This window comes from Prenolepis imparis, unplaced genomic scaffold (genome assembly GCF_030444845.1).
Source record: "Prenolepis imparis isolate NDT839.2.m4 unplaced genomic scaffold, iyPreImpa1.0 SCAF_10, whole genome shotgun sequence".
Lineage (NCBI taxonomy): Eukaryota > Metazoa > Arthropoda > Insecta > Hymenoptera > Formicidae > Prenolepis > Prenolepis imparis.
The window spans coordinates 14,276,702-14,293,763 of record NW_028141168.1 but is presented as its reverse complement, the minus strand read 5'-3'; the positions used below and the strand labels follow the sequence as shown (position 1 = coordinate 14,293,763).

Sequence of the window (17,062 nt, the reverse complement as noted above, 5' to 3'; positions counted from 1 at the left end):
ATATTTTGTATTTTACAAACATTATAAGAAATGTTTTTGGTCGATTTTTGCATCCTTAAAGATTTGGGAATGCTTGAAACATCAGCATGGGATGACAGCCACATAAAACTTTAATCTCCACTGCTTCATTGGCAGGGATGAACAGAACAGAACCGCGAGAAAAGATCTTGGAAGATATTTCTGCTTTACCGCTCACTATTAGCAGAATGCTGGCCGAGCTCCTCGGTTTCAAATTGTGAGATGGTCGTCCAGGTGGTAGCTGTGTATTTGTTATAAGTATATACATACATTTTGATGAAATACAATCACTTATAATCACAAGTGAATGACATCAAAACTCACAGTGATCTTGGCTACTGCAAACTCTGAGACTGGTGGACGAAAAACCTCGGTGAACACATCTTCTCGGAATGGTTGAATCTTATTGGCAGAAGCTGACTTACATTCGAACGACATTATTTGTATTAAAGTTGGCACATCTTTCGGCTTTGGTGTAAGTCCAGCTCTTATCACATTGTCTGAACATGCCATACACTCTATGCAATCTGAAAATTGAAAATTTAATAAATTATTTATATTTTTATATTTAAGTGTGTGTTATCACACACACACACACACACACACACACACACATATATATATATATATATATATATATACTAAATTTCACAAGAGTAATTTACCGCCTGAGAGATACGCATGAGGTATGTTTGGTCCAATATACATGGCTTCGCCTGGCTGCATTGTTACATAATTGAACAGATATATCGTAAAACACCCCACATCTCCAGGATAATCTGCGTATAGGCGCTTTAATAAATTGGCTTTTATCCACTGCCTGTAAGAATCATCTAAGAGCAACTAAATATGATTATATTTTCTAATAAAGATTTCTTCCAATAAGAATGCAAAAATATACAGGATATTCAGTAAATCATGTTACAATTATTAAAGAAAAATTTATAAAAAACAAATGTATTGTTTTATTTTTACATAAAATTTTCGTATCATGATTTATTGAACATTCCTATATGTAGAAATGTGTACCTGTATTGTGTAATCTGTCTATCAAGTTTCTCAATTGTCGTGTCACTTCATTGGAATCACAAGTCATAAGACTGTAGAAACACTGTTGCAAAGCATCACCGATCATAGAATTGGTTGCTTGAGATAAACGACGAACATTGGTTTCTCCTATCACAGAAAGTAATTCCGGTATATTACTCAGATAATCATTTATTTCATTGATTGGACGGAATCCACAAAGTGCTTCAAAAGGGGTCAAAGCTATCGCTAGTTCCGGTTTGTGATTCGGATCTTTGTAGATATTTGAATACAATTCATGCAGTTCTTTCGCCTTCTCCTGAAACCATAAATCAATCAATACACTATTCTTATAGTTGATAAGACAGTCTCGTTACCTTATTTGGATGCACTTGAATGGACAAAGCTTTATTTATAGACAAGACCTTAAAGAGAAAAGGCAAGTTAGGGCCAAACATTTGTATTGTATCACTACCTAACACCTCAGTATTCTCTTGAATATATTTCTGCAAGGAGACATCTGTGTCCTTGAGATACGATGGACCATTCTCGTGAATACCCATCCATAGTTCTGCATAAGTCTTTTTCTCATCCACCACATAATCAGCATTAGCTGATTTCATCAAAGTTGCAACAATACTGTCCATACCATGTTTTCCCCAATCATATGTTTGAATTGCACATTTGAGTTCCATCTTAAAGATATATCTATACAACAAACAGCAAAATAAATTTCAAATTTTTACATAACATTTGCATAAGCACAATAAGAAATAATGAAAATTATTTTCTGCGCTCTAAAATAGAATTTATATAGAAAGTTAAAAAAGAGATTCAACTGCATCTATAATATTCATTAAACTGAATAAAAAGTTCTTAACACGCATTATAACATTTTTGTCAGAGTTATAAGAAATGTTTGATGAAAATAGTTTGCTTTGATTTATTATATAAAATAAGAAATTATATCCTGATGCATATTAAATGTTCTCTTATTTTTACTATAGATAAAAATAATTTTATTTTTATATATAATTCTTCTCTTAAATTTCTGCATTTTATTTGTGTAATTTAATAGATATTTTCTATTTATTATCATAACTTCTATTTACTATTATTACTTTTTTACATTTTGTATTAGTAACATACACATATATACATAAAAGTATTTCAACAAAACTCAGAAGATCGAAATTTGGAGAGCTGAGAAGTTTAGTTCATCCTATTTTTATACATTTTTCATCAACAATTTTATCTAAATATTGTTTGATAAACTAGCATATACACACACACATTTATATATTGAAAAAAATAAGATAATCTTTACACAAATAGTAAGTGTTTAATAAGGTGAATATTTCACTCTATACTGATTATATATTTTTTTTTTACATAATTTAGTGATTATATATATAATTTTATATACATATGCTGCAAAAATTCTTAACCTTCTCCTCCCTTTTTCTTTTCAAACATTATATGCAAAATGATATAAAAAAGAAACGAGCGAATTATCGAAACTTAAATAAATTCGTGCACACGATATGGTCATACCTGTGTTATCTAAGTCAAAGCTCATCTTATTACTTTGTGGCTTATCATTTCAATGTCACTTTGTTTACATGTACGTGCTTCCTTTTGCAGATAAATCATAATTCTTTTCTTTTCAAATAATATTATAATTGCGACAAACTCATATTTTTGTAATAATATGATCGATCTGTATACAAACACAGGAGAGACAAATATATTTGTAAATGAAGAATATTAAATATAAATTATATTTTTACTCATAAATGCATCCAACTCTCTCTCTCTCTCTCTCTCTCTTTCTCTCTCTCTCTCTCTCTCTCTCTCTCTCTTTCTCTCACACTTACTCTCTCTTTCTCTTTCTCTTGTACATATCAAATACACATCATTCAGAACAGAGAGAGAGGAAGAGAGAGAGAGAGAGAGAGAGAGAGAGAGAGAGAGAGAGAGAGAGAGAGAGTTAAAAAATTATTGCTATAAAGATTTATTCTTTTTAGCTACGTTATATTTTATTGTTTATCCTCAAAGTGAAATAAATACAAATTTATACTGTTTATCCTTAAAATAAAATAAATATAAATTCAGACATTGGAGAGAGATAAAGAGAAAAATAAACTTAAAAAATACAATTTAGTAATAAAATTCATATCAGATTACGTATTAAAGATTGAAGGTTGGAATTTGACTTTAATTAGAATAAAGTAATAAAAAAAGCTACATTTTTTTTTTTATTAATTAAACTTCAATCTTCAATCTCAATGTATAGTCTGATACGGGCATAAGAACAAATTTTATATATAAACTTGATTTATATTTTTTTATATATAAATCAATATTTTTATATTATATCTCAGTCCGAATTTAGTATTAACCAATTGGATGACCAATCACATTGAACATCACATCCACCAATCACATCGAAGTAAGATTAGCCTTGCTCGACTTCTCTCTATATATTTTTTGTAGTTCATGCACGTTGGCGCTTTCCTCTTTTCTCTTCGTTCTTTCTTCTTCATCTTGCCACGAGGTGTGTTGTAGCATTGAATTAGATCTTTTAAACGTTTAATATTTTTATACCTGTATATAATAATTTACATAGAATTAATAATTACGAATATTATTACAGTCGTGCGAATAATCGCCTGCAAAAATGGTGGCTCAAAAGAAACAGGTAATTACATTTGTTGCGCGTCCACGTGCTCCTTTTATGTAAATTTTCACAGCAAAATTTAACACATTTTTCATGATATAAAATATAACGAGTTTATTATTTATATTAAATACATATATCTTTGATTATACATGTATAGTGAAAAATATTTTTACAAATTTTTTATAAACTACAAATTTTTTTGTTTCTCAAAAAGATTATTAAATATATTTAATAAAATTTTATCGTTTATTACAGAAAAAGGCTCAAGAGAGCATCAACACCAGGTTAGCACTCGTGATGAAATCTGGTAAATACGTTCTTGGTTATAAGCAAACTCTGAAATCCCTTCGCCAAGGCAAAGCCAAGTTGGTCATCATCGCTAGTAACACACCGCCATTGAGGTGAGACTGAGAAGTAGCACTCCTCTTGTAACAGCAAATTGACATGTTGAACATGGATATAGTTTTCTTGAAAGTAATTGAAAGTTTGATGGATATTAAAAATTGTAACATGTATCCAAGATGTAAATATTTAAATATAAGAAAATTTTGGTGCATATAAGAAATACTTGAAATACTAAAGGAGCATTACTTAATGATATCAATATAACTGTGTCAATTTGCTTATCGTAAATTAAATAGGAGTTCTATGGAGTAGTCTCCTGCCCTTGCTTGTAAGTGCACAGGGCATTAAATTGTAATTTTGTTCACCTTCTAAACATAACAATCTGGATTTAACAGGAAGTCGGAAATTGAATACTATGCCATGTTGGCAAAGACTGGCGTACATCATTACACAGGAAACAACATTGAGTTAGGAACAGCCTGTGGTAAATACTTCCGCGTCTGTACGCTTTCGATTACAGATCCTGGCAATTCCGATATTATAAAATCTATGCCGACCGGTGATCAAGCGTAATAAAACACTTTTTATTTAATAAATAACCTGAAAAATCTTAAAAAGATTATTTATTTTTAATCCTTATTTATCGATATACAATCCTTACATTCCGAAGTAAGCTTTAATATTACCATATACTAAAATAACTATAAAATTAGCATATATTCAGAAATTAAAAATAAAATTTTGTGAAAATATATGGTATATATAGTAAATATATAGTAGTATATTTTGCAACTCATATTTAATATTAATAAAAAAATATTTTTAAAAAAAGAATGAATTATGCTTACTGCTATCAGCCAATTTTGCTCACACACTGTTTTTCCAAATGGTTTGGTTTATTACATTGACGACATATCTGCCCCTGTGCAGGACACGCGGACGCAATGTGATCTTTGCCACATCTCGAACAATTGTTTATAAAGGGAATTTGACATTTCCATGAAAAATGATTGGTCTTGCCGCACTTTATACATAGTTCACCGAATGCCGGACAACGCGACTGAATATGACTTGTTCCACATTTAGTACAGTCATCTACGTATTTAATTTTGCAATACTCTGTCAAGTGATTAAACTGTTTACACTTGCTACATTGTATACCCCAAGCTGGGCATCGATTTCGATTATGTTTTTTACCGCATCGATTACATTCTATTATAATAGATGTAATATGGGAAAAATTCTGTTGCGGCATCTCCCTGTCATTTCCTTGTGCCATTAAATCTTCGCATTGTTTCCAAAACATAATAATATTGTTGAGATCTAATGATTGCAAATACGGTATCAAATTTTCTCCTTTATGCTCTATGAAAAGTGCAGCTTTTCCTATGAAATGCCGAGTACTGATGTCCTGTATAATCTTCTCTTTTATAATACTTGCAGGATCAGCATAATTACATGCAACAGCAGCGTGCTGTAAGAACAAACATACAAATTATTCAAATTACATTTACAGATATATAGTTATTATAACATATATAGTTTCATGAACATACTTTCAAGTCATTTATATATTTATTGATATTATCCTCGTCGTCTTTTTTCTTATCTCCATATATGCAATAGATGTCAAATTTCTTAATCAATACATTTATATCTTGTGTATTTTTATCATAGAAAGAAAATGTTCTGTGAATTTCTTGACCAACAGGACCCATGCGATTTAAAAGCATAATGCCCCACATATGTTTATTGGCCTCCGCTTTATCAATATTTTTCAGATAGACAAGAAATTCATCCTTCCAAGAGAACCATGTTGTAATAAAATCATTTTTTGTAATAAATTTAGATGGTACAATAACAGCTGTATTTGCAGATTCATCTTTTAGGAAATGCTGTTGATTTACATTGTCGGATTCTTGTCTCATAAAACCGGATCCATTAGATGGATTTGGTTGTTCACTACTTGCAGCTTCTTCCATTTCCATAGAGGAACTCGCACCTACACAATATTTACATTATAAAGTAATTCCAAATTTGTTATCCTTATCTTGTGTATAATATTTATAATTAGTTACCCATTTTTTTTTTTTTCTTTAATCACTTTGTTCAATAATTTGTATATTTTTTTATTTATTATGTATTTTATTTTATTTTTATTTATTATGTATTTATTTATTGTGTATTTTTATAAAACTTATTTTACAAGAGAATAACGATAGAAAGCAGAGTAAAATGTTTCACTATAGAATCACAAAAAGACAAAGAAATAAATGTAGAATTTCGAAGATTCAACGCGATTTATCAACGTTGATAAATTATCGTTACAAACATATCTTTACTGGAATAATGTGAATGTGTGTATATATTATATATGTACTTGTGTATGAATCACATAATAAATGCTTCCTTGTAAAAAACTTACTTCTTCATTATTAATTATGACACTACTGGGGAGGGGATTGAATAAAACAAAGAACAATGGTTCCGGTGAATCCCTGATGTTCTCCATAGATGAGATGCGTTTAAAGATTTTGCAATTGTTTTTTGGGATTGCGGACAATTATTGCTTTTTACACATCCAAGATAATTACATTTGAAAGGCTGATTGTTCTGGAAATATATAATAAATTATATGTTAATAATTATAAAATGCATTGACATTTGTGGCGACAATTACCATCATACGTCACGGTCACGTATTTCATTCATACGTTTCAATTGTTTCATTCATAAAGCGCGACGCCGCGTTGAGAATCATTTTACTTGCATTAGCGTTTCGGCAGATGTCGCAGCCGTCACTTCCGGCACCGGAAGAGCGTCTCAGCGACTCTAGCTAGCACCTATTCCCGGGTTGTTGGTTCTTTTCCGTCGTCTCGTTGCGTGATCGAAGGTAGGTCCCGACGTGGTTTTCCATAATTTAGAGAAGAAAAAGGCCCAAACGCGACGCTGTCGCGCTTAATTCCGCGTTCTATCGTCGTAGACGTCGAAATCTTTCCGACTCGTAAGATCTTTGTTTTATACACGTCGATACGAGAAAAGTAGCTGCGAACACATGCGCGACAACCATCGTGTTTCCGAACACGCGATAAATCTGTCTCGCGATATTCGTGTGCTCCAATTAACGGAGCGTGTTATGCATTGATTGCATTTAATTGTAATTTCTAACTGCATTTGACAAAGACAACAATGGGACGAGACATCTGTTGAGGTTAGCACTTTTTTTTATTACTCACCGACACGTTGGTCGAATAGCCTCCATTTCCCTCTTTTCGCTCATTGATTCCTTCTTCGATCTACTGATATCGTATTGGTGTCGCAAATTAATTTTTTCTAAGAGGGGTAAAACATCTCTTAAAGAATTAATTATGTCAAATAATTCTTTCATCCTTTAAAGTAAAAATTTATTTTTTTAAATTTCGTATTAAAGGAATACTTTTAAATAAGATACACAATCATTAGTTAAGAAATAGAAACTACTTTATGACATTAAACTGAAATTATTTCTTAATTCATGTAAGTGAATATTATCCCATTGTTGTCTTTGCTAAATACAAAAATCTGTGCAGCTATTGTCCTCGTAAGGGATTGCATACCTATTATGTTTTTTGAGTGACATTAATCGTTTAGTATTTAAAAAAAAATATAAAATATATATAAAAATATTTAATAAGTAGAGATAGGTAGGTATAACATATATACACTTTTAAGTTACTTATTATGTAAGAATATTTCCCATGAAATAAATAAGCTTTTAAGTATGAGATGAGTCATTATAATTCATTAAATTATTCAAGTAGTAACTTCTTTTTCAGAGGAAATTAATCCCATGCGAGAACAAAAAGTTACATAGAGAAAGATGCCGCAGAACGAATACATTGAGAGGCACCGTAAGCTCTACGGTCGCCGTTTGGACTATGAGGAGAGAAAGAGGAAGAAGGAGGCTCGCGCACCTCACAAGCGAGCGGAGCAAGCCCGTACTTTACGCGGTATAAAGGCCAAGATCTTCAATAAGGAGCGACGAAATGAGAAGATCCAGATGAAGAAGAAGATTAAGGCTCATGAGGAAAAGAGGGTCAAGGAGAAATCCGACAAGCTGCCGGAAGGAGCGTTACCTGTATATCTGCTGGATCGTAATGTCACCAATCGCGCAAAAGTACTGTCGAATATGATCAAGCAAAAACGCAAAGAAAAGGTCGGCAAATGGGACGTTCCGATACCTAAAGTAAGGGCGCAGTCGGAGTCCGAAGTTTTCAAAGTACTAAGAAGCGGGAAGACGAAGCGAAAATCATGGAAGAGAATGGTAACCAAAGTGACGTTTGTTGGAGAGAACTTTACGAGAAAACCGCCCAAGTTTGAAAGATTCATCAGACCAATGGCATTGAGATTTAAAACTGCGCACGTCACTCACCCGGAATTAAAGGCAACGTTCTCTCTACCGCTCATCGGTGTCAAGAAAAATCCGAGCTCACCTCTTTATACGACTTTAGGCGTCATCACGAAAGGAACTATTATCGAAGTCAATATCTCGGAATTGGGTCTTGTAACGCAGTCGGGCAAAGTGGTATGGGGAAAATATGCGCAGGTCACGAATAATCCTGAAAATGATGGATGCATTAATGCTGTTTTGCTTGTATAAAGCTGCACGATTGTTATTTTGTAAATTTTTCTTAGGTATGATTGTAATTTCTGAAATAAAAAGATTTTAATACACAAGTATATATTATACATATTATAGAATTATCCCAATTTACCTTTAGAATTCCTCGAGACAATTACTTCTTCATATACATAAGTCCTAATAGATATTACATATTCTAAATATTTTTTTGTAGTGCACAATCTTAATAATATTGCGATAATCGTGATAGCATCGTGTTTGGGCTTCAGTATATATACACAATAGCTTTTTTAAATAATATTTGGATCTGTTACAATTCTTAAAGAAATCAATTGTTAATTATTTTAAGTATAATGTGTGTAAACATTAATCTAATATTACAGAATCATCGATCATGCAGATCTTTGTGAAAACTCTTACCGGTAAGACCATCACCCTCGAGGTCGAGGCATCGGATACGATCGAAAATGTAAAGGCGAAAATTCAAGATAAGGAAGGTGAGGCAAATCTTGATATGCAAGATGATTATGATCTATTTTAATTGATTTTGATGGAAAGATGCTGGAAAAACATATATTTTTCAAAATATGTAATTTGCTAAGAATTTAAAATCAAATCAGTTTAAAATTGAATAATGTTTTTAAAACTTAATTTACAAATATCTTATATTTTCTATGATTCCTACAGATTTCAAAAAGCTGATTATTTATCATTGATATCTTTGTATTTTTATTCAATATACCAATTCTTATATTGGCTCAAGTATATGTAAATGAATAGTGATACACATTGTATATATTTTTATGTTAGGTAAATGAATATGTAATTTCATTTTTCAATTCTAAATGAGATATTTTATCGTTTCAGGAATTCCACCAGATCAGCAAAGATTGATCTTTGCTGGCAAGCAATTGGAAGATGGTAGAACTTTGTCCGACTACAATATTCAGAAAGAATCTACCTTACACTTGGTATTGCGCTTGCGAGGTGGTGCTAAGAAACGTAAGAAGAAGAATTACTCCACTCCCAAGAAAATTAAGCACAAAAAGAAGAAAGTCAAGCTTGCTGTGCTAAAATATTATAAGGTAAGAATTTATCTCATTATATGTTTGCTCTCGCGAATTTTCTTCTCTCTTTTTAGTATCAATAAATAAATTTGGCATGGAAAATATTTTACAGGTAGATGAAAACGGAAAAATCCACCGCTTGAGACGAGAATGTCCTATGGAGCAGTGTGGTGCTGGTGTATTCATGGCTGCAATGGAAGATCGTCATTATTGTGGCAAATGCGGATACACACTTGTATTCAATAAACCAGAAGATAAATAAATTCTCGAAATATATTTTCACGTAGTTTGTAAAAATTTTATGTCCTTACATTTTATCCTCTATATTCTTTTATTTGATTAAATAATTTAATCAAAGTATTTTAACTATATTATTTTTTTCTTCAACCAGTCCTGTAAACGTTGAAAGTTGTTCTTGTGAAAATAATAAGGATAATAATAAATAAATAAGAAAGTCCCAAACGATTTCAAAGGATTGTTCTAAAAATCATCTATTATTTTTCATAACTTTTCACAATACTTAAATATATGAAGTTTACATATACTGTTTCAATACACTATATTGTAAATATTTAAACTATTAACATAATAGTTAATTATAATTAATCCATGAACCTGTACACATAGCATAACATTCTTAAAAAATAATAGGAAGAATACACACATTTAAACAAAACTGATAGATGCTTTCTTGTGTATTTATACGAAGATTTATCTATCAATGCGCAAATAAATATTTTATACACAAAATTCTTGTCCCTGATGATTTTGTGTAACACAATTTACATTTCTGACTTGCTTCGTCGTTCTGTATGTGTATTTATACTCTTTAAGCTTGGTTGTAATACTGAGAACATCTTTTCTGTTGCAGTGGGATGAATGCTCATTTGTAATTCTGTTAAAGATTCTTCTGTCTATTAAAGTATAAAATAGAAATATTAAGATTAAAGAACTTTCTGTAATTTACCTATATACAACACAGAAAAATTATCTGAATAAATTTCAAATTCTTATATTGAATATTGAAAATTAAGAAAACAAAAAATATTGTTATCTATATAAAAAGAATATCTTTATAAAAATAATATACATATATAAACATTATAGTAGTGTTAAATTTAATAAAATATAAAGAAAGACACACTTTTGTCTCACAAATGTTATTCAATTAGTAATGTTGTTTCAGAATTTTTGTGGTTTTTATATCTTTAATTTTTATGCATTCCAAAAAAATCTATATATTAATAAATTATATTATTGTTCATTTATATCTTTAATCTTGTCTAAACCTTACTTGTCTAAGTAATTGTGCAGCAGTGTGCAAAACCCTTTGCCATTTCCTCATTTCTACATTGTGCAGACTTTCTTGTTGTTGCAAAAGGTTAATCCAATCCTCTTCAGTCTTTGGCGTATTTCTAAAAAACGATACAGAGATATTAGAACAGTATTTTATAAAAGAAATCGATAACACATACCTCAGTACATGTAAGTCCATAATGGTATACGCAGCGGCTTCCTCCAATCCCCATAATTTATAATACAACAAGCCGTTGATCACCATTAAACACAATACAGCAACTAGTAGCATTGAGCTGAGAATCACGTTGGTGTCGCTTCTAGCAGCTAGTGGATTAAAAAAACAATGTTAGATAATTTAACATAATGTTTATAAATTAAGTATATGTTGTAGAAAAATATTGAATTATATATTACTGTGAACGTGTGGCAAGCTGGAGGGAGAAATTTGATGATTCACAGATATATGCTCAGAAACATGTGTCTGCAATGTAGCTCCTGCACCCGTCGCACGTCGTCGTTTTCTCGTTTTTCTCTTTATACCTCCACTTACGCTACCTTCTTCACACTCCAATATCAATGCTTTTACTAAACTATTAAAATACTCCTCTAAGCCTGCCCAACAATTCTTTTCAATCACACCTAGTTTTTTTCAAGAACAAAATTCGTTAATTAAAATATTTTGCATCTAGAAAGAAGAATATCACAACTCAAAAAATATGAATTTTTGGAAGAGTTTGGAAAATTCAATTAAATTTGAGTATAAAAAAATTTAATATTTATATCAATTATGGTCGATTACGCTGGTAAACTAATAATATCTTATCTGTATACATTGATCTACGTTTCATATTCTATAATATTAAAATATCAATTTTATCAACAAAAACAAATATAAATTCACATATCTAATTTTTCAATTCGATAAAGTATTTGATTTGACTTATTAAAGCCTTCGAAAAAGAATTCTTTTGAGTTGCAATACCTTTTTTATCAAATACAATTTTTCTTTAATTGTTTGAACTTACTTTTCATAATACCCCATACACTTTTCTTATACTTCGTTTGCGAAAAAATGGCAAGACTTGTCTCATTTTCGGAAATATTATTTATGCAATAATGCGTCAAAACGCTAAAAGAATCGGCATAAGGTATACCGGCATTAATATTTTCTACATCTATACAATAAAGATGACCTGGTCTACTGCACGGTAACATCACCTACAAAATGTAATATTAGATATAAGAAAAAGAAAAAATATAATATGCACAAATATTTAGCACAAATTTTTTGTGATATAAAAGTTTTTTCTTTTTACCTGTGTTTCTGTAACTTGACAAGTTCTTGGACCAATAGCCTGGGTCAACGATACCGTGAATGAAAGGGTTCTCATTTTTTGACCTTGATTGTTTTGCGTCCATGCAGATTGTATTAAATCTACATAAATAAAGATAGAAAAGGAAAACAATGAGAAATAAATTTATATTGCTTATGACACAATTACACACATATGTTTGCAGGTATTGCATAATTATAAATAAAACAACTTATTAACAACTTATATTTTCAAATAATTTTTCCAAATCTATGTTTTTAAGAAATAGAAGTTATATATTACACACACACACAAACACACATATATACTTCTATACAGACACACAAAAGCTATTATTTAAAACCATTTAGAAAAACAAGCTTTTTAAATATACTTTAAGATGTCTAAGACACATGCACTTTGATAATAAATAATAATAATAACAGAATTATTATTTTGTTACCAGTAGTCTTGCGAGCAGTATGAAAATCTAAGAAGAATTTCGAATTTGTGAATAGCAGGGTAAACAGTTGATCGATGTGGATAGATAATGTCGTTTTCATAAGTTGCCGACCTTCATGCTGGGAAGTGCAGACCATTGTGCTCCGTATGTTCATTTTCACTGGAACAAGCATTATCATGACTGCATTACATGTGCATGTAACTGTGCATGTAATCCTAGAATGAATAGCACTTATGTATCTTTCAGATAGAAATTGCAAATTTTAATGTAGATTTCTTATCAAAGTATATAATGTAATTTCGTTTCTATCTGTATTATACGACTTGCAATTTAAGTTAGTTTGTGAGAAAAATTAATTGAATGTTAATATAATGTCATGGCAAGAGCTATCTCAAAAAAATATATTTACAAAAAATGTCTCAAAAAGAATATAGAGGCTTAGCTTAAATCTATGTTGCAGAAATTAATCATTTTAAATAAATCATCTTTAGATATATATCATGCATTTTATAGCAAGCTTAATTTCTTGTAACAATTTTACAAGTTATAAATTTTATTAGTTTCTTAATCACACTTTAATGTACAAAAGGCTTGATAATTAAACTATTTTTTTAAACTAAAAAAAAAGAAGACTATGATTTGAATAGAAATTAAAATAATACTACAGCGTAATATATAGTAGTTCATTTTATAAATACATTAAAAATATTAAAGTTTTTTAGATTTGTTAGTCTAGATTATTCAGTAAAGGATTTATATTCGAAAATATTATATTAACTATTAATAAATAAATATTAGAATAAATTTAATTTTTGTACTAAAGATAAAGATATGAAAATATTAAGTTTTATAATTATAATAATTATGATACTTATTAAGTATTTTGGTATTCTGCTCTTTAGAAAAAAGTTCTAGTAAAAATTTTAAAACAAAATATATCTGGAAATACTTACAACCGTGTTTCTCGGCTTCGCTTTCTGTTGTATCACTCAAATCTGTTGGATCAGGAACAAGTTCTGGTTTAGGTATTGGTGGAGCTGGTTGCTGAACTTGAGGTTCAGCAGCCGGTTGTTCCACAGGAGCAGGATCCACGGCTGGAGATGCTGAATTTTCCATAGTGGCTACCTCACCCTTTGTTTTTATGAAAAAAATAAAATAACAATGTTAACTAGCCATCTTTAGTTCATATATTTTTTCAGGAATTATGCAGAAATTTATATTAATTTTGTAATTTTCATTAATTTATCGAATTTATTAATGTATGAAATGTAGAATTAATTAGAATCTATATACATTCAGTTATCACTGCCCACGCGTCTGAAAGTTTCGCTGGAAACCGCTCTCTCGATTCAGGGGAACTGATAAATACACCTGTTTACAAAACAAGCTTTACTAAGAAACCAGGGGATACTTTAGTAACGCTATCTATGAACTGTGGAAAGAAGCCAAGACTGATTTAAAAATGTTTTATTGAGGACCATACGAAAAAAACCAATTTAAGATTTCATTGAATAAAATATCAAATTTGTGACAAAGGATGTCTGATAAAAAATCTGAAATGCCACGGATCTTATACATGGATAGCAAATAAAAGATTTATCATAATTATCAGATGCAATCAAAAACAAATTTAAAAATAACTTTTGTTAATTAGAGAATTAAAAGTCATTGGTTTCGATACATTTTCATTTATTTAAAAAAAATATTTTTTTTTATATATATATATATTTAAAAAATAATTAATAAAAAAAATTCGGCTCTTGAACTTAACATACTATTTAATCTAATCTAGATCAATTTCTCACTGATCTTTTTAATTATCATTTTTTCAATTAATATAATGTGATATGTGTACAATATTTTATAACAAGGAATATCGTCAAATTTACCTCAGAAAAAGAATCTACAGAGAGACGAGTTGACAATTTCTCTTCGTCTCCCGCGGGTAACGGTGGCACATAATCTTCGTCATCAGAGGTTAAACCTAATTCATCCCCATAACAAGCATGTACAAGCTGCCACATTTCAGCCATAGTCATTGGCTGAAAATAAAATAAAAAATATTGTTTTATTAGAAGAAATGTATATTACAAGGATACATTATAAAATTTTATAATTTATAGTCTATTATTAAAGTATTTATAATTCAATTTTTTTTGCAGAGAATATAATTTTGAAATATAATTAAGAAAAAAAAACAAAAAAAAAATTAGTCCAACAATATACTTTAAATCTTTTAATAGATACTTTCATTTGCAAATATATACTCAAGATTACAGTACTCTTTCAAAATTAAATAAATATAATACAATAAAAGATCTTTGAAACTAACAATAAGTTGTATACAAAATATGCATACCTTGCCAATAAGAGCATTTTGCCAAACACGAAATAACATTACATATGTTTTATCTCTCGCTCCAAACGATGTTAGGAAGAATTTGTCAGTAACAGTACAAATCAGAATAGCATTCGGGATGACAAGCGCAGTTTTCTCTTTGGTAATAGATGTAACATCTTTCCAACGTAGGGAGACCAATGTCTCCCACATAAATATATTAGCATAAAAACATATATAGTTTTGAGACACATAAAGTCTACCATGTACCAATATCTCACGCTGAAGAGCACAGGAATAATCTAAAAGTTATATAGCTAAATTAATAAAATTATGGAATGTGTTAAATACTCGGTTTACAATCATGTGGATGTAACAAGTGTAAACTAGTTAGTTTGACGAATAACTGGTAGGAAATAAAATGACATAATACATTTTTATATACAAGAGACGACATTCTTCAGACAACACTTACCTACCACCAATCTCTCATCATCAGGCACATCTTTGAATATTCGTTTAAAGTCCTCGGAACGTGATTTATAAGTCGGGTAAAGTACATTATACCAGGAAGATTTTTTCTTGGTCCGATCACTGCTACGTGTCTCTTTTTTACCTTCGTGAGAAGAACTCCTGTTGAGATCAGCCGAGTCGGACGATCTATTGAGTAGATCCTGTATATTCATGAAAAACAATTACATTTCCCATGAAAATACTTCAATGTAAGAATTATAATTTCAAAATTGTAGATACATACCTGAGACAGCTGATCGTCGGATTTATTCGCACGAGACTCTTTAGTAGAAGAATCAGAATTTAATCTGAAATATTCTCGTCTGGAATGAGCTCTCGGACTGGGACGTGGGGACAAATTAGGACTGGACACAGGACTGTTACGATCACCCGCAGTTGTTTCTTGTGTATTTTCCGCAACGTTTCCTAGATTCGTCGCCGAATTTTGATTATTCAAACCAGAAGAATTAATGCTACTGATTACCTCGTGACTAGATATCAACAAATTCTCCACAGATTTGTTCCTATTGATAACAGAAAAAAACATCGAACATTAGATAAGGAGAACGTTAGGTTTCTCGCAAAATATAACATATATAGACAAGTTATCGATGATACATACATGCTTGATATCATATATTTATGAACCGTCTCGGTTTCGAAGTGTATAAAAACAAATTACGCGATGTTAGCGTCCACGCAATCGCGGCTGGAGCTGTCAAACATCAAAAGCTGTGAGAGAATCTCATCGATGGACTCTTAGGAGATAGACGTTAAGTGGCAGAGGCACCGATATGCGAAATATATAGCGTATTGTAGCGTATGTAAGCGGTGTGCGATCGTTAGTATGCATTTAATTGGCTAACAGCGTTTTTATCGTATTTTTATCGTGTTTTTATCCACACGTTGGGCATCTGTATTTGGGCCTACCGCGATAAGAGTGACACATTTCAGATAAAGAGCTGTCACCGCGCGTCACCCCGTCAGATACCACTCGCTTCATATCGCGGTAGCTCGACGATCGCGGGACATCGTCGTTTTGTGCTTCGTCACCCGGTTTTTTCTTTCGTCTTATTTACGGCATCGAAAAAAATACTCTTTTCGCGTGAAAAACCGTCATCTACACGACACAACAGTGCAAAAAAAAAAGCGCAACCGTCGCGTTCGAAAGGGCTGCGATGCGTCTATCATCGAGCATGAAATAATCAACGACATAGATTGTGTTCGAAAGACGCAACGGTCGACGGATGCTGATTGGCTCTCGAAAAATTCATCCAATTGGTAGATACATCTAGTTACTTTTCAAAGATTTTGAATTTTCACCAAGCGGGCTTTCCAACAAGAAAATATAGAAAATAATAGAATAGATAACAAAA

At 30.9% G+C, this 17,062-nt stretch overlaps 6 protein-coding genes across 11 annotated transcripts; 3 read left to right on the top strand and 3 right to left on the bottom strand.

Moving 5' to 3' along the window:
* Positions 1 to 55: 55 nt before the first annotated feature.
* Positions 56 to 2,843, bottom strand: Mpi (mannose phosphate isomerase). 2 transcript variants are annotated; one of them, XM_083048701.1, is made up of 6 exons: positions 2,599 to 2,843; positions 1,422 to 1,752; positions 1,048 to 1,363; positions 684 to 851; positions 343 to 545; positions 56 to 259 (listed from the first exon to the last, which is right to left on the bottom strand). In XM_083048701.1, the coding sequence occupies exons 2-6, from the start codon at positions 1,737 to 1,739 to the stop codon at positions 56 to 58; spliced, it is 1,209 nt and encodes a 402-aa protein (XP_082904827.1). In that variant the 5' UTR covers positions 1,740 to 1,752; positions 2,599 to 2,843. The 2 variants fall into 2 exon arrangements, with proteins under 2 accessions (XP_082904827.1, XP_082904828.1); XM_083048702.1 differs by lacking the exon at positions 2,599 to 2,843 and adding an exon at positions 2,493 to 2,593.
* A 675-nt stretch (positions 2,844 to 3,518) lies between these two features.
* On the top strand, positions 3,519 to 4,689 carry Rpl30 (ribosomal protein L30). The gene is made up of 4 exons (XM_083047668.1): positions 3,519 to 3,601; positions 3,701 to 3,745; positions 3,983 to 4,128; positions 4,468 to 4,689. The coding sequence occupies exons 2-4, from the start codon at positions 3,725 to 3,727 to the stop codon at positions 4,643 to 4,645; spliced, it is 345 nt and encodes a 114-aa protein (XP_082903794.1). The 5' UTR covers positions 3,519 to 3,601; positions 3,701 to 3,724; the 3' UTR covers positions 4,646 to 4,689.
* On the bottom strand, positions 4,221 to 6,685 carry LOC145941536 (uncharacterized). 2 transcript variants are annotated; one of them, XM_083047663.1, is made up of 3 exons: positions 6,498 to 6,685; positions 5,629 to 6,074; positions 4,221 to 5,546 (listed from the first exon to the last, which is right to left on the bottom strand). In XM_083047663.1, the coding sequence occupies exons 2-3, from the start codon at positions 6,058 to 6,060 to the stop codon at positions 4,926 to 4,928; spliced, it is 1,053 nt and encodes a 350-aa protein (XP_082903789.1). In that variant the 5' UTR covers positions 6,061 to 6,074; positions 6,498 to 6,685; the 3' UTR covers positions 4,221 to 4,925. The 2 variants fall into 2 exon arrangements, with proteins under 2 accessions (XP_082903789.1, XP_082903787.1); XM_083047661.1 differs by lacking the exon at positions 6,498 to 6,685 and adding an exon at positions 6,151 to 6,433.
* Positions 6,686 to 6,882: 197 nt separating this feature from the next.
* Positions 6,883 to 10,036, top strand: Rps27a (ribosomal protein S27A). Its single transcript, XM_083047667.1, has 4 exons — positions 6,883 to 6,965; positions 9,077 to 9,190; positions 9,561 to 9,778; positions 9,873 to 10,036. The coding sequence occupies exons 2-4, from the start codon at positions 9,088 to 9,090 to the stop codon at positions 10,020 to 10,022; spliced, it is 471 nt and encodes a 156-aa protein (XP_082903793.1). The 5' UTR covers positions 6,883 to 6,965; positions 9,077 to 9,087; the 3' UTR covers positions 10,023 to 10,036.
* Positions 6,898 to 8,791, top strand: Ip259 (NSA2 ribosome biogenesis factor-like IP259). 3 transcript variants are annotated; one of them, XM_083047664.1, is made up of 2 exons: positions 6,898 to 6,965; positions 7,888 to 8,791. In XM_083047664.1, exon 2 carries the CDS (start codon positions 7,932 to 7,934, stop codon positions 8,709 to 8,711), a length of 780 nt encoding a protein of 259 aa, XP_082903790.1. In that variant the 5' UTR covers positions 6,898 to 6,965; positions 7,888 to 7,931; the 3' UTR covers positions 8,712 to 8,791. The 3 variants fall into 3 exon arrangements, with proteins under 3 accessions (XP_082903790.1, XP_082903791.1, XP_082903792.1); XM_083047665.1 differs by having other exon boundaries at positions 6,943 to 7,076; XM_083047666.1 differs by lacking the exon at positions 6,898 to 6,965 and adding an exon at positions 7,113 to 7,283.
* A 296-nt stretch (positions 10,037 to 10,332) lies between the features above and the next one.
* LOC145941822 (protein Aster-B) lies at positions 10,333 to 16,872 on the bottom strand. 2 transcript variants are annotated; one of them, XM_083048145.1, is made up of 13 exons: positions 16,617 to 16,872; positions 16,309 to 16,401; positions 15,931 to 16,210; positions 15,649 to 15,847; positions 15,195 to 15,475; positions 14,725 to 14,877; positions 13,789 to 13,966; positions 12,836 to 12,994; positions 12,376 to 12,494; positions 12,085 to 12,277; positions 11,474 to 11,698; positions 11,055 to 11,383; positions 10,333 to 10,674 (listed from the first exon to the last, which is right to left on the bottom strand). In XM_083048145.1, exons 2-13 carry the CDS (start codon positions 16,320 to 16,322, stop codon positions 10,543 to 10,545), a joined length of 2,262 nt encoding a protein of 753 aa, XP_082904271.1. In that variant the 5' UTR covers positions 16,323 to 16,401; positions 16,617 to 16,872; the 3' UTR covers positions 10,333 to 10,542. The 2 variants fall into 2 exon arrangements, with proteins under 2 accessions (XP_082904271.1, XP_082904272.1); XM_083048146.1 differs by having other exon boundaries at positions 10,342 to 10,674; positions 11,055 to 11,175; positions 11,236 to 11,383; positions 16,309 to 16,872.
* Positions 16,873 to 17,062: the final 190 nt, after the last annotated feature.